This window comes from Dufourea novaeangliae, unplaced genomic scaffold (genome assembly GCF_001272555.1).
Source record: "Dufourea novaeangliae isolate 0120121106 unplaced genomic scaffold, ASM127255v1 scaffold14, whole genome shotgun sequence".
NCBI classification, from domain to species: Eukaryota; Metazoa; Arthropoda; class Insecta; order Hymenoptera; family Halictidae; genus Dufourea; species Dufourea novaeangliae.
Window position 1 is genome coordinate 3,766,269 of NW_015373890.1, and position 17,623 is coordinate 3,783,891.

The 17,623-nt window shown below is 32.9% G+C and overlaps 4 protein-coding genes across 4 annotated transcripts in view; 3 read left to right on the forward strand and 1 right to left on the reverse strand.

The window, feature by feature from the left end:
- Positions 1 to 3,021, forward strand: part of LOC107186508 — a 34,805-nt gene extending 31,784 nt beyond the window's left edge. Inside the window, exons 7-13 of the mRNA XM_015574390.1 lie at positions 145 to 366; positions 633 to 782; positions 868 to 975; positions 1,286 to 1,438; positions 1,532 to 1,648; positions 1,740 to 1,841; positions 2,760 to 3,021. Coding sequence (XP_015429876.1) covers positions 145 to 366; positions 633 to 782; positions 868 to 975; positions 1,286 to 1,438; positions 1,532 to 1,648; positions 1,740 to 1,841; positions 2,760 to 2,888 — 981 coding nt within the window. The 3' untranslated portion in view covers positions 2,889 to 3,021. The remainder of the gene's footprint in view (positions 1 to 144; positions 367 to 632; positions 783 to 867; positions 976 to 1,285; positions 1,439 to 1,531; positions 1,649 to 1,739; positions 1,842 to 2,759) is intronic.
- Positions 3,022 to 9,956: 6,935 nt separating this feature from the next.
- LOC107186163 (UPF0585 protein C16orf13 homolog A) lies at positions 9,957 to 14,643 on the forward strand. The gene is made up of 3 exons (XM_015573979.1): positions 9,957 to 10,238; positions 13,756 to 13,820; positions 13,983 to 14,643. The coding sequence occupies exons 2-3, from the start codon at positions 13,786 to 13,788 to the stop codon at positions 14,641 to 14,643; spliced, it is 696 nt and encodes a 231-aa protein (XP_015429465.1). The 5' UTR covers positions 9,957 to 10,238; positions 13,756 to 13,785.
- Positions 10,400 to 12,382, forward strand: LOC107186595 (dnaJ homolog subfamily C member 21). The gene has a single exon (XM_015574496.1). The coding sequence runs from the start codon at positions 10,463 to 10,465 to the stop codon at positions 12,380 to 12,382; it is 1,920 nt and encodes a 639-aa protein (XP_015429982.1). The 5' UTR covers positions 10,400 to 10,462.
- A 248-nt stretch (positions 14,644 to 14,891) lies between the features above and the next one.
- Positions 14,892 to 17,526, reverse strand: LOC107186171 (ATPase WRNIP1-like). Its single transcript, XM_015573994.1, has 6 exons — positions 17,512 to 17,526; positions 17,024 to 17,310; positions 16,755 to 16,943; positions 15,393 to 16,203; positions 15,084 to 15,305; positions 14,892 to 15,004 (listed from the first exon to the last, which is right to left on the reverse strand). The coding sequence occupies exons 2-6, from the start codon at positions 17,300 to 17,302 to the stop codon at positions 14,892 to 14,894; spliced, it is 1,614 nt and encodes a 537-aa protein (XP_015429480.1). The 5' UTR covers positions 17,303 to 17,310; positions 17,512 to 17,526.
- Positions 17,527 to 17,623: the final 97 nt, after the last annotated feature.

Genomic DNA, 17,623 nt, shown 5'->3' on the forward strand with positions numbered 1-17,623 from the left:
TATTTATTAAAAACAATATTAAGAATTTACGTATTGAATAATAAATGAAATTTTATTAAATTATCTTTTGTAGAAATTAGTAATATGGATTATATAGAGAAGACATTTTATTAAATGTGAGTTAATAATTTAAATAATAAACAGGAATCCGGAGACGAAGATCTTCTAACAGTGGACGTAGGAAAGATCTTTCTGGAGTCCGAACGGATGCTTCACGCGTTCGAAAGTTATTGCACCCGCCAGGGAAGCGCGAGCTTACTGTTGCAGAACTTGGAGAAAGAGAAGGAGCTGTTGCGAATTTTCCTAAAAGTCTCGCAAATGGAAAACACCGTTCTACGTAGAATGAACTTGAATTCTTTTCTTATGGTAAGAGCTGAGAGAAAATTACAGAGCTCCACGAAAAATAGTGAAAATTCAATGTATTAAAACATAGTAACAATAATATTTATAGAGTCGACAATAATGTTTACATATCAAAAATATGTAGTACATACAAAAGATATGATATTAGATATAACGAAACTTAAAAAAGTAAAATGGCAGTTATTCGTGGCTCAATACAGTACTTCTATTCTTTTTGATTCTATAACTTTTTGAGCACTGTCATAAAAGGAGAATAATTGTTTTCTAAGGTTCCCGTTCAAAGAGTGACAAAATATCCTCTTCTACTGGCACGATTGCTGAAAGCTACGCCATCCGTGCGACCAGACATTCAAGAAGCTAAAGAAAGACTGAAGCAGGCCCAAACCAACATCGAGCTACACTTGGAACACATGAATGCTGTAAATATTTTATTACCTAGTATACATTAATTACTTAATTACTCGCTAATGTAAAGATTTAAATAACACCTGTGTTTGACAATAGGAAGCTAAGGATGTGACATCAACGAAGCTCTGGAGAAGAATCTCCATCATACAAAATGGTAGACGGCCAATTGGTGAACAAGAGATGGTGAATATAAAACTGAGGAAGGTAATTAAAAAGGACTATAAAAAATAACAATCAAAATATACATTAAATGTACAGATTAGCTTATGTTAATACTTTTAAAATAAAAGTCTGGAAATTGCAATTACATAATAATGAAATTCCAATGCCTAAAACTCTATACTGTAGTCTAAGAAAAACTAGTAACTGTTTTCCAGAACATTGCAAACATAAAAGTTTTGTTTAACACAATTCAGACTTGAAAAACTACAACTTAATTTTGTTCTCACCATAATGTTGAATATAAAGAAGTTTAATATGTGAATACACTTCGATAATATGTTTATCTTAACAGATGGCCGTAGAGGTGTTAGAATGGGCCCACGAGGAAGCCAAATTTGTTCTGGAAGGACGTCTCTTAGTTGCTCAGCCAACTGATAACAATTGGAGACGTGGACGAACCGTGAAGCTTGCTCCTGTCACTGCCATGTTGGTTACGAATGGCAAAGTAAGTCACGAAATTTTGTCCGGCTAGTATTACTTCAAACATCACTTTGAATTTATAATCGAGGTGTTCTTTAACGAAATATTTTCTTTGCAGCCAAACGCAGAAGATATTGAGATCAATGACGACTCCCTTTTCCCAAGGTACATAGGTATCAAAGAGGCTACCCTGTTGTTGGTAAAAGAAAAACTCGGACGGTACTCTTTACTTCGCGTAAGTGAATTGTGAATAACTTCCAACGAAAGCTTATTCCTAGTATACAGTGATCAAACAAAGACTTTATTTAAATTTGCATCCATTTTAGGAACCACTGTACCTTGATAAGTGTATTGTGTGCTGTGAAACAGATCTTGAGGATTACTTTGAAGTCCAAGAACTGTATTCCAAGGAAACTTTTATATTTAAGGTATTTATCGCATGTTAGGGACTGTAATTATATTATTCTCAAATTGTCAATGTTATTGTGAACAATTTATAAGATAACATTATTTGTCGAATAATGAAGAAGGAAAACTAAACTTAAAAGTATTTAAAATATCTTTATAATTATGTTGAAAATCATTCTGTTTATTTAACCCTTTGCCTGCGGAACACTCAGAAACGAAACGTGCCAATCGCACGGCGCAATGGTAGCAATAGCCGTCAATAATCAAAAGAAATTGTTTTTTTTATATTCTTTTTTAGTTATATTTATTAAAAAAGTAATTTGCAAACATAAAAGATTTATTAAAAATACGTAAAAATATATATGTATATAAGTACATATATACGTATGTATATTCGCACGAAATGAGCATTTAGCATTGGGCGCCTATAGGCGCTGTTCGCAGGTAAAGGATTAAATGAAGATTGTAGTAACAATTTAATAAAAAATGAAAAGTTATGAATAACAGTAATGAAATAAATATATTCTGTATTCATGAAGTCTAACATAAACAAAAATTAGAACCAAGAGTCATATAAAAAATTTCTATAATGGTTCATGTATGAGATCGAAGGGATGGAAATTAAAGGATGGTCTAATACCTTCGTTTACCAGAAACATTATCGTTATTTTTGAAGATTTAGATCATTTATCTACAAAATTGATATATATCTACTTGATCATTATCTACAAAATATTGTCTATATGGTACTTTCAATACCGTTTAAATATTGTACCACATTGTCTTTCGCAGAATCAAATGTCCTGCATAAAAAGAATACTCTTTCCTGTTGTTTAGAATAATACAAATTTTCGAGACGAACAGAATCGTTGAAGTCCAGTAATTGCACTTCCAGTGAAAAAGGCAATTATAAAAGAAAAAAACGTTATCTGTTGTAGGCTGAAGATGGAGCCAGAACGAAAAGATGGTGTCGGACGTTGCAAGCCCACGCACAATCTCTGGGCGCATGGCGGAAACGTCGTGGAGCATTGCCGAACATAATGATATGCGGGGTCGCGAGAAACTGATAAATAATTCGCAGGATTAGATATAAAAAAAGATCGAACAACAATAGAATTGTACAATGTACAGGCGTTATTTAAAGGTGATTATATTCCTAAATGCGCGAACGTGTTTGCGCGTGTAGCGCAGCGGATCGAACGGGCGTATGATCTCCAGATGAATTAGTAATGATTTATCGAGGAGAAAGTGTTGGACCAAAGGATTTCCTCGGCTCATTGAATTCATGTGACAATGAGCGATACGAAAGTCTAGTTCTCGCCGTACGCAGATTGTTTTCTTCGCGTTCGGTTGCAGTACGTTGCAGAAACTTGGAGTTTCCTACGTCGCTGTAGCTAAAACCTTATATGGCGTGCAATCATCGCGTAATCGTAATCTTCTGTCTTTCTCTTCTCCCGATTCGTAACACCACATGTATGTACACAGGGTAGAGTAACCGTCCACGCACAGGACTGTCTTATTCGTAATTATTACATTCGAGCCGAAAGAGCAGATGGTAGCTGTGATACTGACCGGTGTATTGGGTACTTTCTTCAAACAATATTAAATATGTACCACGGTACGAGATCTGTTAGCTTCTTCTCCTATGTACTTTCTTAAACGACATTTTACCTTGAGCGAGAACATCGATAATAATGTACATAATATTAAAAAAAAAATAAAACGGGGTAATAGGGTTGACACATTTTGTACCTACAATTTATTGAGAGCCAAGAAACTGCCAAATGTTTCATAAGACCGGGCTTACTTTTATGATTCATAAATTAATTAATCTATTATATTCCATGACTATTCCTTGAATAATAATAATAATAATAATAATAATAACAATTAACAGTATTTTATTGCGTCTAACACACAAAATAGAAATTGTACATTGTACTATAATTTTATGTAAAATCTAAGCCATATGTTTGTATATAAATGTATATTTATACCGAAATCAGTGTTAGCAACATAATTGTTATATTAAAACCATCATTCAATAAAAATCAAATATATCTGTACAGATGCTGAAATTCGAGCTAAACTTCCAAAAACCCCCATGCTCCGAATTCGATGAAATTTTTAAAATAAATAATCACCGTGCTTAGGAAAATTCTCGTGGTTGGATTTCGAGAAAAGAATCTCAAAAGAAAAATCATACATGATGTTATTAAAGTCAATCAATCTGACAAAAGAAGACGAAAAGCAATTTCTCAGGGCCGTCATCCTCATCAGCCGGTACGGAGAACACATCCATATTGTCCACAATTGGGCCTACAGCCACAATACCTGCCATCAGAGATTACTATGAAAGCGAAGGAATCGGACAGCGAGGATCTCGAAGACGAAGACTATGTCGAAAAGTCACTCCATCAAGCGATTTTGAAATCACACACTGGGAAAATACCGCAATTTATCCCACTCAATCGGGACGGACAGCCGATTACTATAAATTTGGAAATTGGGAATGGCTTGCATTAAATCAAAATCGAAATCTTTCCTTTCAAGGAGATAAAACACCTCAACAAACAAACATGGTGGAAAACAGCGACACACAGGAGTCTATTCGTAACTTGCTCGAGTGCAGATCCCTTATACCGGAGGACCATCAAACAATAAGAAAATATTTCAGCATATTAGAGTGGTATTTGAAATATGTAAAGTACTTGCTTAGGGCACTAAAATTAAATATGAAATATTAAATGTATTTATATTACAATTTATCAACTTATACAAATTTAATATTCCAACAAATACATAAGGGGAGTAAATTAAAATAATAATTCACAAATGTTAATTGCAGTGCCGTTTATTCAATTAGATCCTCCGAACGAAATTTTTTTTAAAGTTATCCTTAAAAGTTGATTGACAACTATGTATTTATTTTATCAAAGAACATCAGCCATAATCTTTCATAATATGTAATTAAAACTCAGGTCATTTGATAATTTTCACATTGTATATTGATAATATTTTTATATATTGGTACATTGATTAATCAATATTATTTTGATTAATTAATTATTTGTTATGAACTCGCTTCGTGCTAAACTTTTGTCAACAGAAAAGACATATAGCTGAGGGATATTTTTAATAACTGGAAGAATATTGAATATGAAACAGTAATCAAAGATTAAAAAAAAATACGGAAACACGAATAATTACACCATACGTTGCAAAATGTCAGCATCGTCATGGGGAACAATTTTCCTGCGGTCACATAGAGTGGCTTCTTAGATCTGGCCATAATCAAAATTAAATTTTTCGCATCCTTTGGTTTTAAATTCAGCCATTCGCAATCATAAGCAGCTTCGTAAACACCTTCAGACTTTACATGCAATAATCATAAATAGTAAACGTATTGACTATTTATTTTATTCTTACGGCTAACTTATATTAATAGATATAATTATAAGATAATTGATCTATCAAAATTAAAGATCTTCTAATTGTGACCAGAACACATATATGTTGTATTATGGTGGCTCTTCTTTATCGGTTCCATTTCATAAGAAAATAATCCCTGAAGAAGTTTATTGCAATCGGACAACAGGAAACGGTGCCGAACAGACCTTGTCCATATTTTCAGAGTTTTTAAAGAATTTCTCAAAAATAGTATGTCATTTCGAAATTTTATTCAAACAATATTATAAGAGTATTTAGTTTTCTACAATTTCTATTTATATAATTTTTTTGTGTGTCCTACCAATTTTTTAGATAATAGCGTTTGAATATTGAGAGTTCACACTACGCGTGTATGGACAATACTCCACGCTGATACTTTATGCGCAGATAAAGATTCTTTTAGACCATACCTAACAAGACAAAATTTATAGTTTCTATATAAACTACAACAAACATCGATAAATTCAAAACTTCAGGCCTGATCGACACTCTTTTCTGTTATCCGATTGTAATAAACTTTTTCAGGGATTATTTTTTTATAAAATGGAACCATACTAAGGAGTAAGAGCAAAAGAAATTGGATGTTGAAAAATAAGGGCCATCCGAATGTTGCATGGATCACCCTGAATATGTATAAATCACATCAGCTAAAGTAAACCTTGTGCCAATCAATCAAATTTTTACGAGATCAACGATTATACTCATAACATGAATTATTGACGAACCCTGTGATCCATTGATTCTTACCGGTTGGGCCATAAGTCGCCCAATTACCACCGGCTAGAATTATTGGAACAGTGTTCCCCTCTAATTGAAAGTTCTATTTACTTGAGTAACCAGAAGTTGTCCGGCGATGCAGTAAAGGCATGTTTGAAGGAAGGTATTTATATAAGAAGGTAGTTGCAAATATAGTATCGATTTAGAATAATTGTCTTTACCATTGATTACCTGGAAAATAAACATTCGAATTTGCATGTCGTATTTGCGCTTAATTGCAAAGGACTGCTTCATGTTAATTCACTTACGGTAACTATTTCAAATATAGACAAGCAACTAAATATACCAAAGTTGGTTAACAATATGAGCAGCAACAGCATATACGTGTTTTCGATCACGTCGACCGCTCTGTAAGGAAATGGTTGTCATATTTTTGGACAAAGAAGACGTCAGCCAAAAATACATAAAAACGTCTTATAATTTATTTTTAGGACACCTACTACAAAAATGAAAAATGCAATATTACAACATGGACAAGGTACCTAATGAGACGCGTGTGATCCATCACAGTATCCTTTAAGACACGATCAAAGTGGGTGGATGTCTTTATGTTAGCGAGACGTGTTTGAAGATTTTCTAGCTGGGCAGAAATATGCAGGACCAACAATCCGAAAAAACTGTCAACTCCGACGTAACAACATGCTACCATTAGAGCGGTAATTAGTTGTAGAACATATATTATCTCAACGTATGGGCTACGAGAGATGTCTATTATGTAATACGTTGGGAGAAGAAACATTTCGGTTTCCTTTGTCGAGTGTCGTAATGGCATACCCAATTTTGGCAAGAAAATTAAAGCAATTGCTGCCCAACTAACTAGCGCATAAGATAAACTGACAAATGCTCGAGCTATTCGAGCATGTTGTATCATCACCTCTCTTTCTGCGTTCATTTTAGGCTTCTTCCAATCATCCTCCATCATTTTCAAGATCAGCAGGAGATCTTAAAGGGAGTAAGTTTAGTGGAACTGCACAGTGGTCTCTTATAACACTGGTCAACAAAATTTAACTTTTTATTTGTCTTCGAACATCCAGTTGCTTGTTCTTATAGATTCTTCTGTGCTGACTACGAATCCGTAAACAGTTTTTTGTCATCACCCTTAGTTTCCGAGAAATTTGATTTTTTTTAAAAATGCAAATTTTCAACTTTGAACTGTCGCTCGACTGTCGTTCGGCTGCCGCCTTTGAGTACATACCACTGCCAGCGTCGCAGATTTAACTAAATTATTTCGCTTCTGTATCGAATACAAAACGTGTCTTATCATTTCTGTTAATGCTTTCCTGAAGAGAAATGTTTACTGTATCTGCTGACGCAGTCAGATTATGTCCTGCACCCCTACTTTTTGAAATAAATTGAAAAATATCTGTAAAAATTATTGCATTTTGGGTGTTCTTTTCCCTTTAATCGTTGTTTAAACATGTTTAAATGTTGATGATGCGATAACAACGTATCGGGAGAGGTTATTCGGGAGAGTTTACAGAATAATTTGACGCAACAATCAACCGAATAACTATTAATGTTTTAACACAGGAAATGTTCAAAGTTGAAAATTTGAATTTTTTTTAAAAATCAAATTTCACGGATGACAAAAAACTGTTTACGGATTCGTATTCAGCACAACAAAATCTATAAGAATCAGTATAATTGTACTTTGGGACAAAAATCATGTTGACCAGTGTAATTCATGTCAGATTTAATGTATTATTTATGGATATTATATTAAAATGTCCATTATTGGAGGTACAATTGACAAAACCAAACTGTAATAAAATACAAAAACAAATCGACTTTTTTAGGCAGTTACACGATAATACCCCCTTAACGAATAGAATTTGGTTAAAATGTTTGTTCATTACTTGCCGGTTCTACGATTCTCTCGAAAACGGAGTCTAATATGAAAAAAATTGTATTCCGGGCTTTTGGCTTGTTTTTTCATCAAAAACCACTCCTTGTTGAATCAACCGCTATGCTATCACAGCCTACAACCAAAAGCCTGAAATATCTCTTTTATAAAACTAATTGGAGTAGTCAGTAACGCTTAAAATAGAACACTTTTGATCCGTAATTAAAATCATGGTATACAAATATTTACCTTCCTTATTTGCGTAGAACGTAACGTACTTTACCAAACTAGTCACAATTGCCATAACGAACCCGAAACTCTCAAGAAACGCCAGCAAATCGTCGCGCAGTAGTAAGACCAATGCACAAATTAAAGGAATCAGTATAATGGTGATCACCGATATTAAGACCACTGTTGCCTGTATTTTATCCAAAACCTTTTGTTCAGTGCTAAGCTGTCGTGGCCAAAGGCCGACTGCGTCCAGTATGTAGCGGATCAGTATAACTGACCATTCGTAGTCTACGGTAAGGAAATCGACAGTTGATTAAAAGAACGAACCTGATGGGCATCGTACGAAATAAAAAATACAAGGGGAATATGAACGAATATACAACACCTGCGTGTTCCGACAACGGTGTCGATAAGATATTCATGTCAGAACTCGTGTTCCGAAGCGTTCGTGGTACCCTATGCTTCTTTTTTTTTCTCAAGTGGACGTGGTGGTTAACCGTCAGGAGCGCAAAGTTAAATAGTTCGGAGAAAAAGAATGTTGACACTACGCGTTATCGCGATCAGAAACGGACAATCGTTTTAATATTTCATCTTACAATGTCCCGTGAAACGGAAATTTTCTTCAACATTGTTGCTCGGTGTACTTTTTTTATTGGAAAATTATAGGTACAAACAGCTGACGCGAAACCCTTTGCTACAAAAGTTTGCGAAGACAAGGGGGAACACGTTAGCTGTCCTCGTGCATCTTTAATGCCTCGGAGGAACGAGCGAATCGAGGAGACCGCTTGCGGACGTGCTCATTTTCTACCGGTTAGTGCATCAACGACTGTGTTTGACATCGCTGAAAGGAAACTGCCAGTATTGTTAAACTGTTAACCATGTCGTGACATTTAGTGGGATTAATTTGTTTATATTTACAGTGAGCTTCCACGCAAACAATCGGAATTTTAACGATGTCGCTGTAATTGCTACAATAGCTGAGCGTTGTATCCCGTGCCTCGCGAAGAAAAAACTTCACAAGAAAACATTAAAACACGATAAAATAAAGGTATGTAATGGAGTGTCAGCTATTTTTTATAATAAATTATCCAAGTTCAACAATTTCCCGCCAAATTGCGTCTGAAGGGAGAAAGTTAACTGTCATAGCGTCGGTAGCAGGACCGACGCACAGTGGGAAAACTTTTGCGACATTTTTGAATAACTCTTAAACCATTAAAGGTACAGCAATGAAATTTGAATTGAATATTTAAAAACATAATTTCTTCTCGATGATTTATAATGTAATACATTTAACATTTGTTTAACCGTTTTTATTAACTTTTTTTAATTGAATTATTCCCAAAAAATTTTATAAATTATTTATTCTATATTATTATTATTTAATATTTTCGCTAATTAATTTAAATTGCAAGTAGATACAATTTTTAATTTTTAAATTATGCAGAAAAATTTGTTATTATTTCAAATAATGTGGAAATTAAATTTTTTTTTAGTATATGAAGTTCTAAAAATATAATCTAATTTATATACATATATACATACATGAAGTTACTTGGTTTATTATTCGTTTTATTATTAAAAAATTTAGCGCTCAAAGTTAAGGTTGCTAGTCTTAAATTATTCTTCACGATTCAATGCGTCGACAGCATTCAGCAGAACCCCATAATTAGACAAATTATTTCTACCAGTGTTGATACATACATGCGCACGGTGTATACGACTGTTTATACGACCGTGCGTTGCATCAGCATGCGTTTTTGTCACTGATCTATATACTATATAATATATAGTATATAGATCAGTGGTTTTTATACGATTGCAGCCCTGTATGGCTAGCGGAAAATTCATGAAACTTTTGGTCTTCATTAAGCGACCACCCCCACTACGGGAGTTTCCGACCTGTAAATACGACTGTGGTGACTAGTGACAGTGACAGCGAGTCAGACAGACTCTGTGCGACTGTGGCAGCTGTGTTCTGTGTGGGCTGTGGGCATTATATACAAATATACACTATACGCACTATAATACATAACCTAAAAACACCTAAAATTTCAAACTCGTGTTTACAAAGTTTGGTTTCATTAAAGACTTCTGAGAACTGTTTATGTTTTGTTCGGTAAGACTGTTTTTCAATCTATTAATGTGAATATGTTTTAAATTATATATTAGGATATGATCTGTTTTTTAAAAAGCAGGTATATGTATATGCTGTAACATGAACATTTCTTATTTTTGAATTAATCTTAGTTCTTTTACCATGTAATTTACACAGGTTCGTATTACGTGAAATTGCACATGAAATTTTAATAACGTGGATAGAAAACATTGTTTATTATTACAATGAAATGTCACTATGAGGTATTAGGAGTTGCACAAAATGCTGCTGACGATGATTTAAAAAAAGCCTACAGAAAATTGGCATTAAAATGGCATCCAGATAAAAATTTGGATCATACAGAAGAGGCAAGAGAACAATTCCAACTAATTCAACAAGCTTGGGAAGTGTTAAGTGATCCTCATGAACGTACTTGGTACGATAATCACCGTGAGGCTATCTTAAAAGGAGGTATTGGGGAAGATTATAAAGACGATTCCATTAATCTCTTTCCATATTTCTCAACTACATGTTTCAAAGGATATGGAGATGGTGAAAAGGGATTTTATACCATTTTTCGGAATGTTTTTGAAAAATTGGCAGCTGAAGATGCAGAATTTGCTGAAGACAATGGTTCAGATGAAGAAGTTCCAAGGTTTGGAGATTCACAAAGCTCGTACGAAGAAGTTGTCCATAATTTCTATGCTTACTGGCAAAGTTACAGTACAAAGAGATCATTTGCTTGGTTAGATCCTTATGATATAAGGGATGCTCCAAATAGACGAGTTGTACGACTTATTGAAAAAGAGAACAAAAAGATTCGAAGTAAAGCTAAAAGAGAAAGAAATGAACAAGTAAGAAATTTGGTTGCCTTTGTACGTAAACGTGATAAACGAGTAGAAGCTCATGCAACAAAACTTGCTGAACGTGCTAAAGAAAACTTGAAGAAAGCAGAAGAAAAAAAGAGACAGCAACTACTGGAAAGACAAAAACAATTAAGAGAACAAAAAGAATGTGAATGGGCGAAATTTTCAAATATAGAAGCTGAACTTCGAAGTATTGAGGTGAACCTTGCTCAAGAATTTGGTGAAAGTTTATCATCTGAAGTAGATGCAAAAGATGAAAATGCAGCAGATGATGATACTTTTTACTGTGTAGCCTGTAATAAAATATTTAAAACACATAAAGCATTCACAAACCATGAAAACTCCAAAAAACACAAAGATAATATTGCTGCAATGAAGGCATCTATGATAAAAGATGATAAAGAATTTGAAAGTTCTCTGGATAGTGATGTTAGTTCGCAAACAACTTCTGAAAGTGAAAGAAAATTGGCAACAGATGCACAAATGCCTAACTTTTTATTACACCCTGTACAGACTAGTTTACAGAATGAAGGTGACATCAAGGAAGAAATATCAGATGAAGAATTAATATCGGATGATGAGAATATTGATAAACCATCAAAAGATAAAGATAAAAAGTGTTATCCAGAAGGAACTACATTGGCTGTAGGGCCACAGATGGATGATGTCATTTATATTCCGCCTAAAGTAATTGATGATAACAACGAATGTACAACTTCCGAAGATGAGCTTATTTCCGATCAAGAAGATGAGGACTTACAAGTTCAGGCACAGAAGAAAAAGAAAAAACGAAAGAAGACCATTCAAAGCCCATTGACAGAGGAAGCTAGTGATGAAGAAGATAGAAATGTCAGTCATGATATATTTTTATCAAAAAAACAACGTAAGAAACAGCAGCAAAAAAAAGCAATGGTAAATAAAGTTTCTGAGACTAGTCTACAACAATCTAATGATAAAGTGGAGGAGACTGAAGAACAAGTAGAAAAAGCAATAGATGCAGAGGAAGTATGCTCTGGTAATTTAGAAATAAGTAATACTAGTAATGAAAAACTTAAAAACAAGAAATCAAAGAATGCAAAAAAGTTAAATAAAACAACAGAAAAGGAAACTGAGACAAAAAATAAGAAAGGCTCACAAATTACTGAGGTTTCAGATCTAGCACATTGCTGTGTTACATGTAAATCTGAATTTCCTAGTAAAAACAAGTTATTTGATCATTTAAAAAAAACAGGACACTCTGTATATATCCCAAATGCAATTAAAAATAAGAAAAATCAAGACAAATCAAGAAAAATGTAATAAAAACAAAAGAAAATGATAAGAATAGTCACTGATAACATCAAAGAACATACATCCTATAGTTTAATTTATTGTAATTAATTTAAGAAATGTGACAAATATTCATTGAATAAATCTATACTATAGAACTACAGACCATCATACCGTATTTTGTTTTTTTTACATATACAGTGTGTTCTGACAGTAGGTGTGTCAGAATTTTACGTACCAAACTAAGACGAAAATCAAGAATAACGAAATTATGTTCAGGGTTTCGTTTCCGAGTTATTGTCGAAAATACGGGTGAAACACGTCTGACGCGACTAATTAGACTACTGTGAGCGCGCGTAACTGAGTCAACTGAGTCAGTCAGATGCATAGGCAGTGTCGTATCCCCGTAGGATCCACTTACTTAGTAGACGAAATGGTGATATACGACGTCAGGCGATATTACAATAGCTTTTTATAAAACACTAATCGTTGCATGATATTAAACTTGCCTACTTCCTAAAATTCACAAGGGCATATCAAAATCCGTCCTGTGGGATTTTGATAGGTTCTTGTGCATTTTAGCAAGCATGTAGATTTAATATCATGCAACGATTAGTCCTCAGCTTTTTATAAAGTTTTTAAAAAACCTATTATAGTATCGCCTGGTGTCGGTGGGTGTGTCACATCTTTGACTATGATGTAAACGGATCTTTTTATGTGGCTACGACGGTACTGACCAGTACTGACGGTCATCAACTGAATTCATAAATCAGCTGACCAACGCGCGCGCTCACAGCAGCTCATAATAATCTAATCTCTTGCTCGCACATCGCAGAGGGAGGGGAGAAAGCGACTGGAGGGCGATGAGAGAAGGAATGCTGCACGCATGTGATTATCACATTGTGATGTCTCCACACAACCGTCCCTACCATAAGACTACGCAGTCTATTATATATCTCTATGCGTCAAACGTTTTTCATCTGTATTTTCGATAACTAATAATTCGAAACGAAACTTTAAGCAATTTCATTATTCTTGATTTTCGTCTTAGTTTGGCATATAATTAAATTCTGACACGTATTATCGAACACCCTGTATACTGTCGAGTCAATACCTTGCCTAAATTAAAAATTTAAGAATAAAATTATCCATTATATACTTATTAGGTAGATATCACAGTATTTGTAACGTTAATACCTAAGAACAAGTTATATTGTAATGTTTATTTCTACACACTTAAATAAAATTATAAAAAAATTCCTTAGTGCAACATATATGTATATGAAGTTACAAATACAATTTGGTATTCATCCTATGTTAAATAATAAGAAATAATGTTTAAGTTAATTTTTTTTAATATACATGTTTTATAGCTACAAAATGTTCATACTTGAATTTTTCAGGTAGAAAAAAGTATCAAGTGATGATTAAACATGAATACTATTTTACATTGTGCTGCTAATCATAGGTAAGAACTGTATGTTTTAAATCACTTTCCTTTCATCTTTGTTTGTTCTTTAAAAACATCCATCTTTGATTAAATGAAAGAAATTCTAGTACATTGTAATTGTATGAAAATAATTCTTACGTATACAATCACAACCTTTAATATCTTGGACTTTAATTTAAGGTCCAGAATCATGGATACCAGGAAACTTATTTATCCTGCAGCTGATCGTAACAAGGGTCCAATAGTATCAGTTCTTCGAAAATATATTCACCATGGTTCAGAACTAACTTTCTTGGAGATTGCATCCGGTTCTGGACAACATATAGCTCACTTTGCTCATCATATTCCTCAGCTTACATATATCCCATCAGAATATGAGCCACGATTGTTACACAGTATTTCTGCACATGCAGATGGGCTTGCAAATATAAAACATCCTTTAATAATAGATATTACTACAAATTTTCATACTTGGGGTGATGGCAGTTTTATGGAAGACAGTATTGATTACATATACAATGCAAATATGATGCACATTTCACCTTACCAATGTTCTATTAGTTTATTTGAGAATGCAGGTAAATTATTAAAAGATAATGGTTTTCTGTTTACATATGGTCCATACGCTATAGATGGAAAAATAACACCAGAAAGTAATGTTAAATTTGATAAATCATTAAAACTTCAAGACTCAAGTTGGGGTCTCAGAGATATTAAAGATTTGAAAGAACTAGCAGAAAAAAACGGTATTCAATTAATAGATATTGTTGATATGCCTGCTAATAATAAAATTATTATATGGAAGAAATACAAAATAAATGCTAACACAGTATTACAGTGAACAAAATCCAAATGGATGGTATATAAATTAAATATTACTGTAATGGTTATTTTTATCAAGTATTATTTTGACATTCATGAAATTTACATTTCTTATTATATTTTGAATACTGTATGAAAACTATAAATAAGTTTTTTGATTGGATCTGGTAACTAATACAGCTTTTTTATAATAATGTGCTGTCTATAATTCAATATTATAAATATATTGTAATAAATCTTTACAGACCTATATTATAGTCAAAATATTTATATCTTATAGCTTTCATCATTGCCAAAAAAGTTTATATTTTCTAATCCCTCTGGTAAATAATTTAATCCGGATTTGTCTTGCTGTCTCATATTGTAACCTTTACCATATCCTAAAATAATATTTATGTATTTTATTGTATTCTTGTGCAACTATGTATTAAATACGAACAAATAATATATAATTATTACCAAGATCTTTCATTAGTTTCGTTGGGGCATTTCTTAAATGTAATGGCACCCCTGGTTGAGGACCTTTATGTTCGGCTACTATTCTTTGAGCAGCTCTAAGCGCATCTTCCATTAGTCTGGATTTTGGTGCTCTTGCCAAATACGTTGTACATTGTGCCAAAACAACATCACATTCTGGCATTCCGATCATTTTACAACTATGCATTGTATGTACAGCAATTCCTGAAAATGATTTTTTATAAGTATACTGATGTACTAGAAAATTTTCTAGTCACGAAAAACAACTATTAAATGAAAATGAAATACTACCAAGAGCTTTTGGGTCTTCCAAACCAATATCCTCGCATGCCATTCTTACTAATCTCCGTGCAATGTAAACTGGGTCTTCACCACCTAATATCATTCTAGTTAACCAGTAGAGAGAGGCATTTTCATCGCTTGCTCTAACAGATTTATGTAGCGCAGAAATCATATCATAATGTTGATCACCTTTCTTATCGTACAACATATGTGTTTTTTTGAGACTTTCTTTAATATCATCCAATGTTATTGTCACAGGGCCAGTTGTTAAAAATTCTTCTTCAGTCGGTATTTTACACTGAACTGCTAATTCAAGACCACCTAGAGCTATTCTAGCATCACCGTCGCATGTACCTGCTAACCATTCTATAGTAGGTTCATCTATAATGAATTTTGGCACTTCTTCAGTGTTTTCTATGTTTTTTATTGAATTGTGTATTATTCCATCTAATGAAGACACAGCACGATTTAGTATAGATATTAAATTTGGCACAGTTAGTTTTTCCAAAACAAACACTCTACACCGGCTCAGAAGCGCAGAGTTTAAACTAAATGAAGGATTTTCTGTTGTAGCTCCAATTAATGTAATGATCCCAGATTCAACGTGAGGCAAAAATACGTCTTGTTGAGTTTTATTGAATCTATGTATTTCATCCATGAATACTACTGTGCGTCTGTTAAATTTTAATTCGTTAGAGGCTATGGTGACAACTTCTTTTATTTCATTAACTCCAGACATTGCTGCAGACAACTTGACATATCTTATTCTGCCATTTGATTTATTTTTGCATATGCCTGCTATAACATTTGCCAGAGATGTCTAAAATTAAATAACTTGTAAGTATTTGTATAGGGCATAACTTGAAATGTAATTATAAAGGAAATAATTCCATATGTAAAAACAAATTGAAAACGTAAAATAACATTTTTTGCATAGAACTTGTTTTAATAAAACATTTTAATTTACAAATTCATTGCATGTGTGTATGACTCGGTACCACTTGTCTGTTACATTACTTCATTTTTTACTATTTTTACTTATGTTAATGTTTATGAACACTGATACTTGTATAGATTAAATATTATAAGATACATTAGAAAAACAGTAACACCATGTTACTGTCTTGTTTATTGTAAATAGAAAGGATAATAGACAAATGCATTAGCTAGACACAGTCAAGAAATTATATATTCCAATTTCGTACAAAATAATATTTCATGTGAAATTCTATGTTCTCAATTTATTTTTATATGTACAATTAACTTCTTTTCAATTGTTCAACAAAAAAAGGCAATGGTTCCAGCAAATTTAATTATTCAGAAACTTAATACTAATTTAAAATTTCATCATATGAAATTCTTCATAAATACCTTTCCACAACCAGGTGGACCCCACAAAATTATATTTGGTATTTCAGTTTTTTGTAATAACTGAAAAAGTACAGTGGATGAACCAAGAATATGTACTTGTCCAACATATCCTGAAAGTGTTGCTGGTCGCATGCGTTCAGCAAGAGGAACATGATCGTTCTTAGAAGACTTTTTAACTTCTTTATCTGTCTAAAAATGATTTTTCTTAACAATTATCACTAATTTTAATATTCCTAATATTTATTTCTAGAAACAGGAAGTATAATTACATTGTCATAAGATGAAATCCTTGAACTTTGAGTATCTGTATTTATTGATGATGATTCTGTTAAATTCCTTTTTTTCTTTATTGTCCCTGAATTACTTTTTTTGACATGCATGTCATTCAATTTCATCAACTTTCTAGGAGAACTTTCATCCTTACAGGAACTTGAAGATTGATTGCTTATTGATTCATTTAAAAACAAACATTTACTGGCATGGCTTTCAATTATTTTGGGTGAAAATTCTTTAGAACATATTGGACAAGTGATTTTGTCACTACTCATGTTTAAATCTGTAAAAAGTATGCTTGTAAATATAAATACAATATTGCTGAGTAATTATTAAGACAATAAAATATATTTGAAAAATAAGGGGACACTAATTTTCCAGATTAATGAATATTACTCGACATGAATTGTAGACTTCTATACCTATGTATAAATATTTTGAAATTATCTATGACTGCTTAAATAGTGCTATAAAATCTTCTTACTTTGTAAGACAACCCGTCAAATAAGATTACCGCGCGATGCGCAAGAATGGATAATGAAGAGGATTTTCGGCGACGGTACCGTTATATTAAGCTCTAGTATGTGTTAACCTGT

What these genes read in the sequence shown, in the direction of transcription:
- LOC107186163 (XM_015573979.1), top strand. Translation starts at nt 13,786, where the DNA reads ATGAATACTATTTTACATTGTGCTGCTAATCATAG. An exon ending in CATTGTGCTGCTAATCATAG is followed by an intron (nt 13,821 to 13,982) that starts GTAAGAACTGTA and finishes CTTTAATTTAAG; the next exon opens with GTCCAGAATCATGGATACCA.
- LOC107186171 (XM_015573994.1), bottom strand. Translation starts at nt 17,302, where the DNA reads ATGAGTAGTGACAAAATCACTTGTCCAATATGTTCTAAAGAATTTTCA. An exon ending in GTCCACCTGGTTGTGGAAAG is followed by an intron (nt 16,204 to 16,754) that starts GTATTTATGAAG and finishes ATTTAATTTTAG; the next exon opens with ACATCTCTGGCAAATGTTAT. An exon ending in GGAAGACCCAAAAGCTCTTG is followed by an intron (nt 15,306 to 15,392) that starts GTAGTATTTCAT and finishes AATCATTTTCAG; the next exon opens with GAATTGCTGTACATACAATG.
- LOC107186595 (XM_015574496.1), top strand. Translation starts at nt 10,463, where the DNA reads ATGAAATGTCACTATGAGGTATTAGGAGTTGCACAAAATGCTGCTGAC.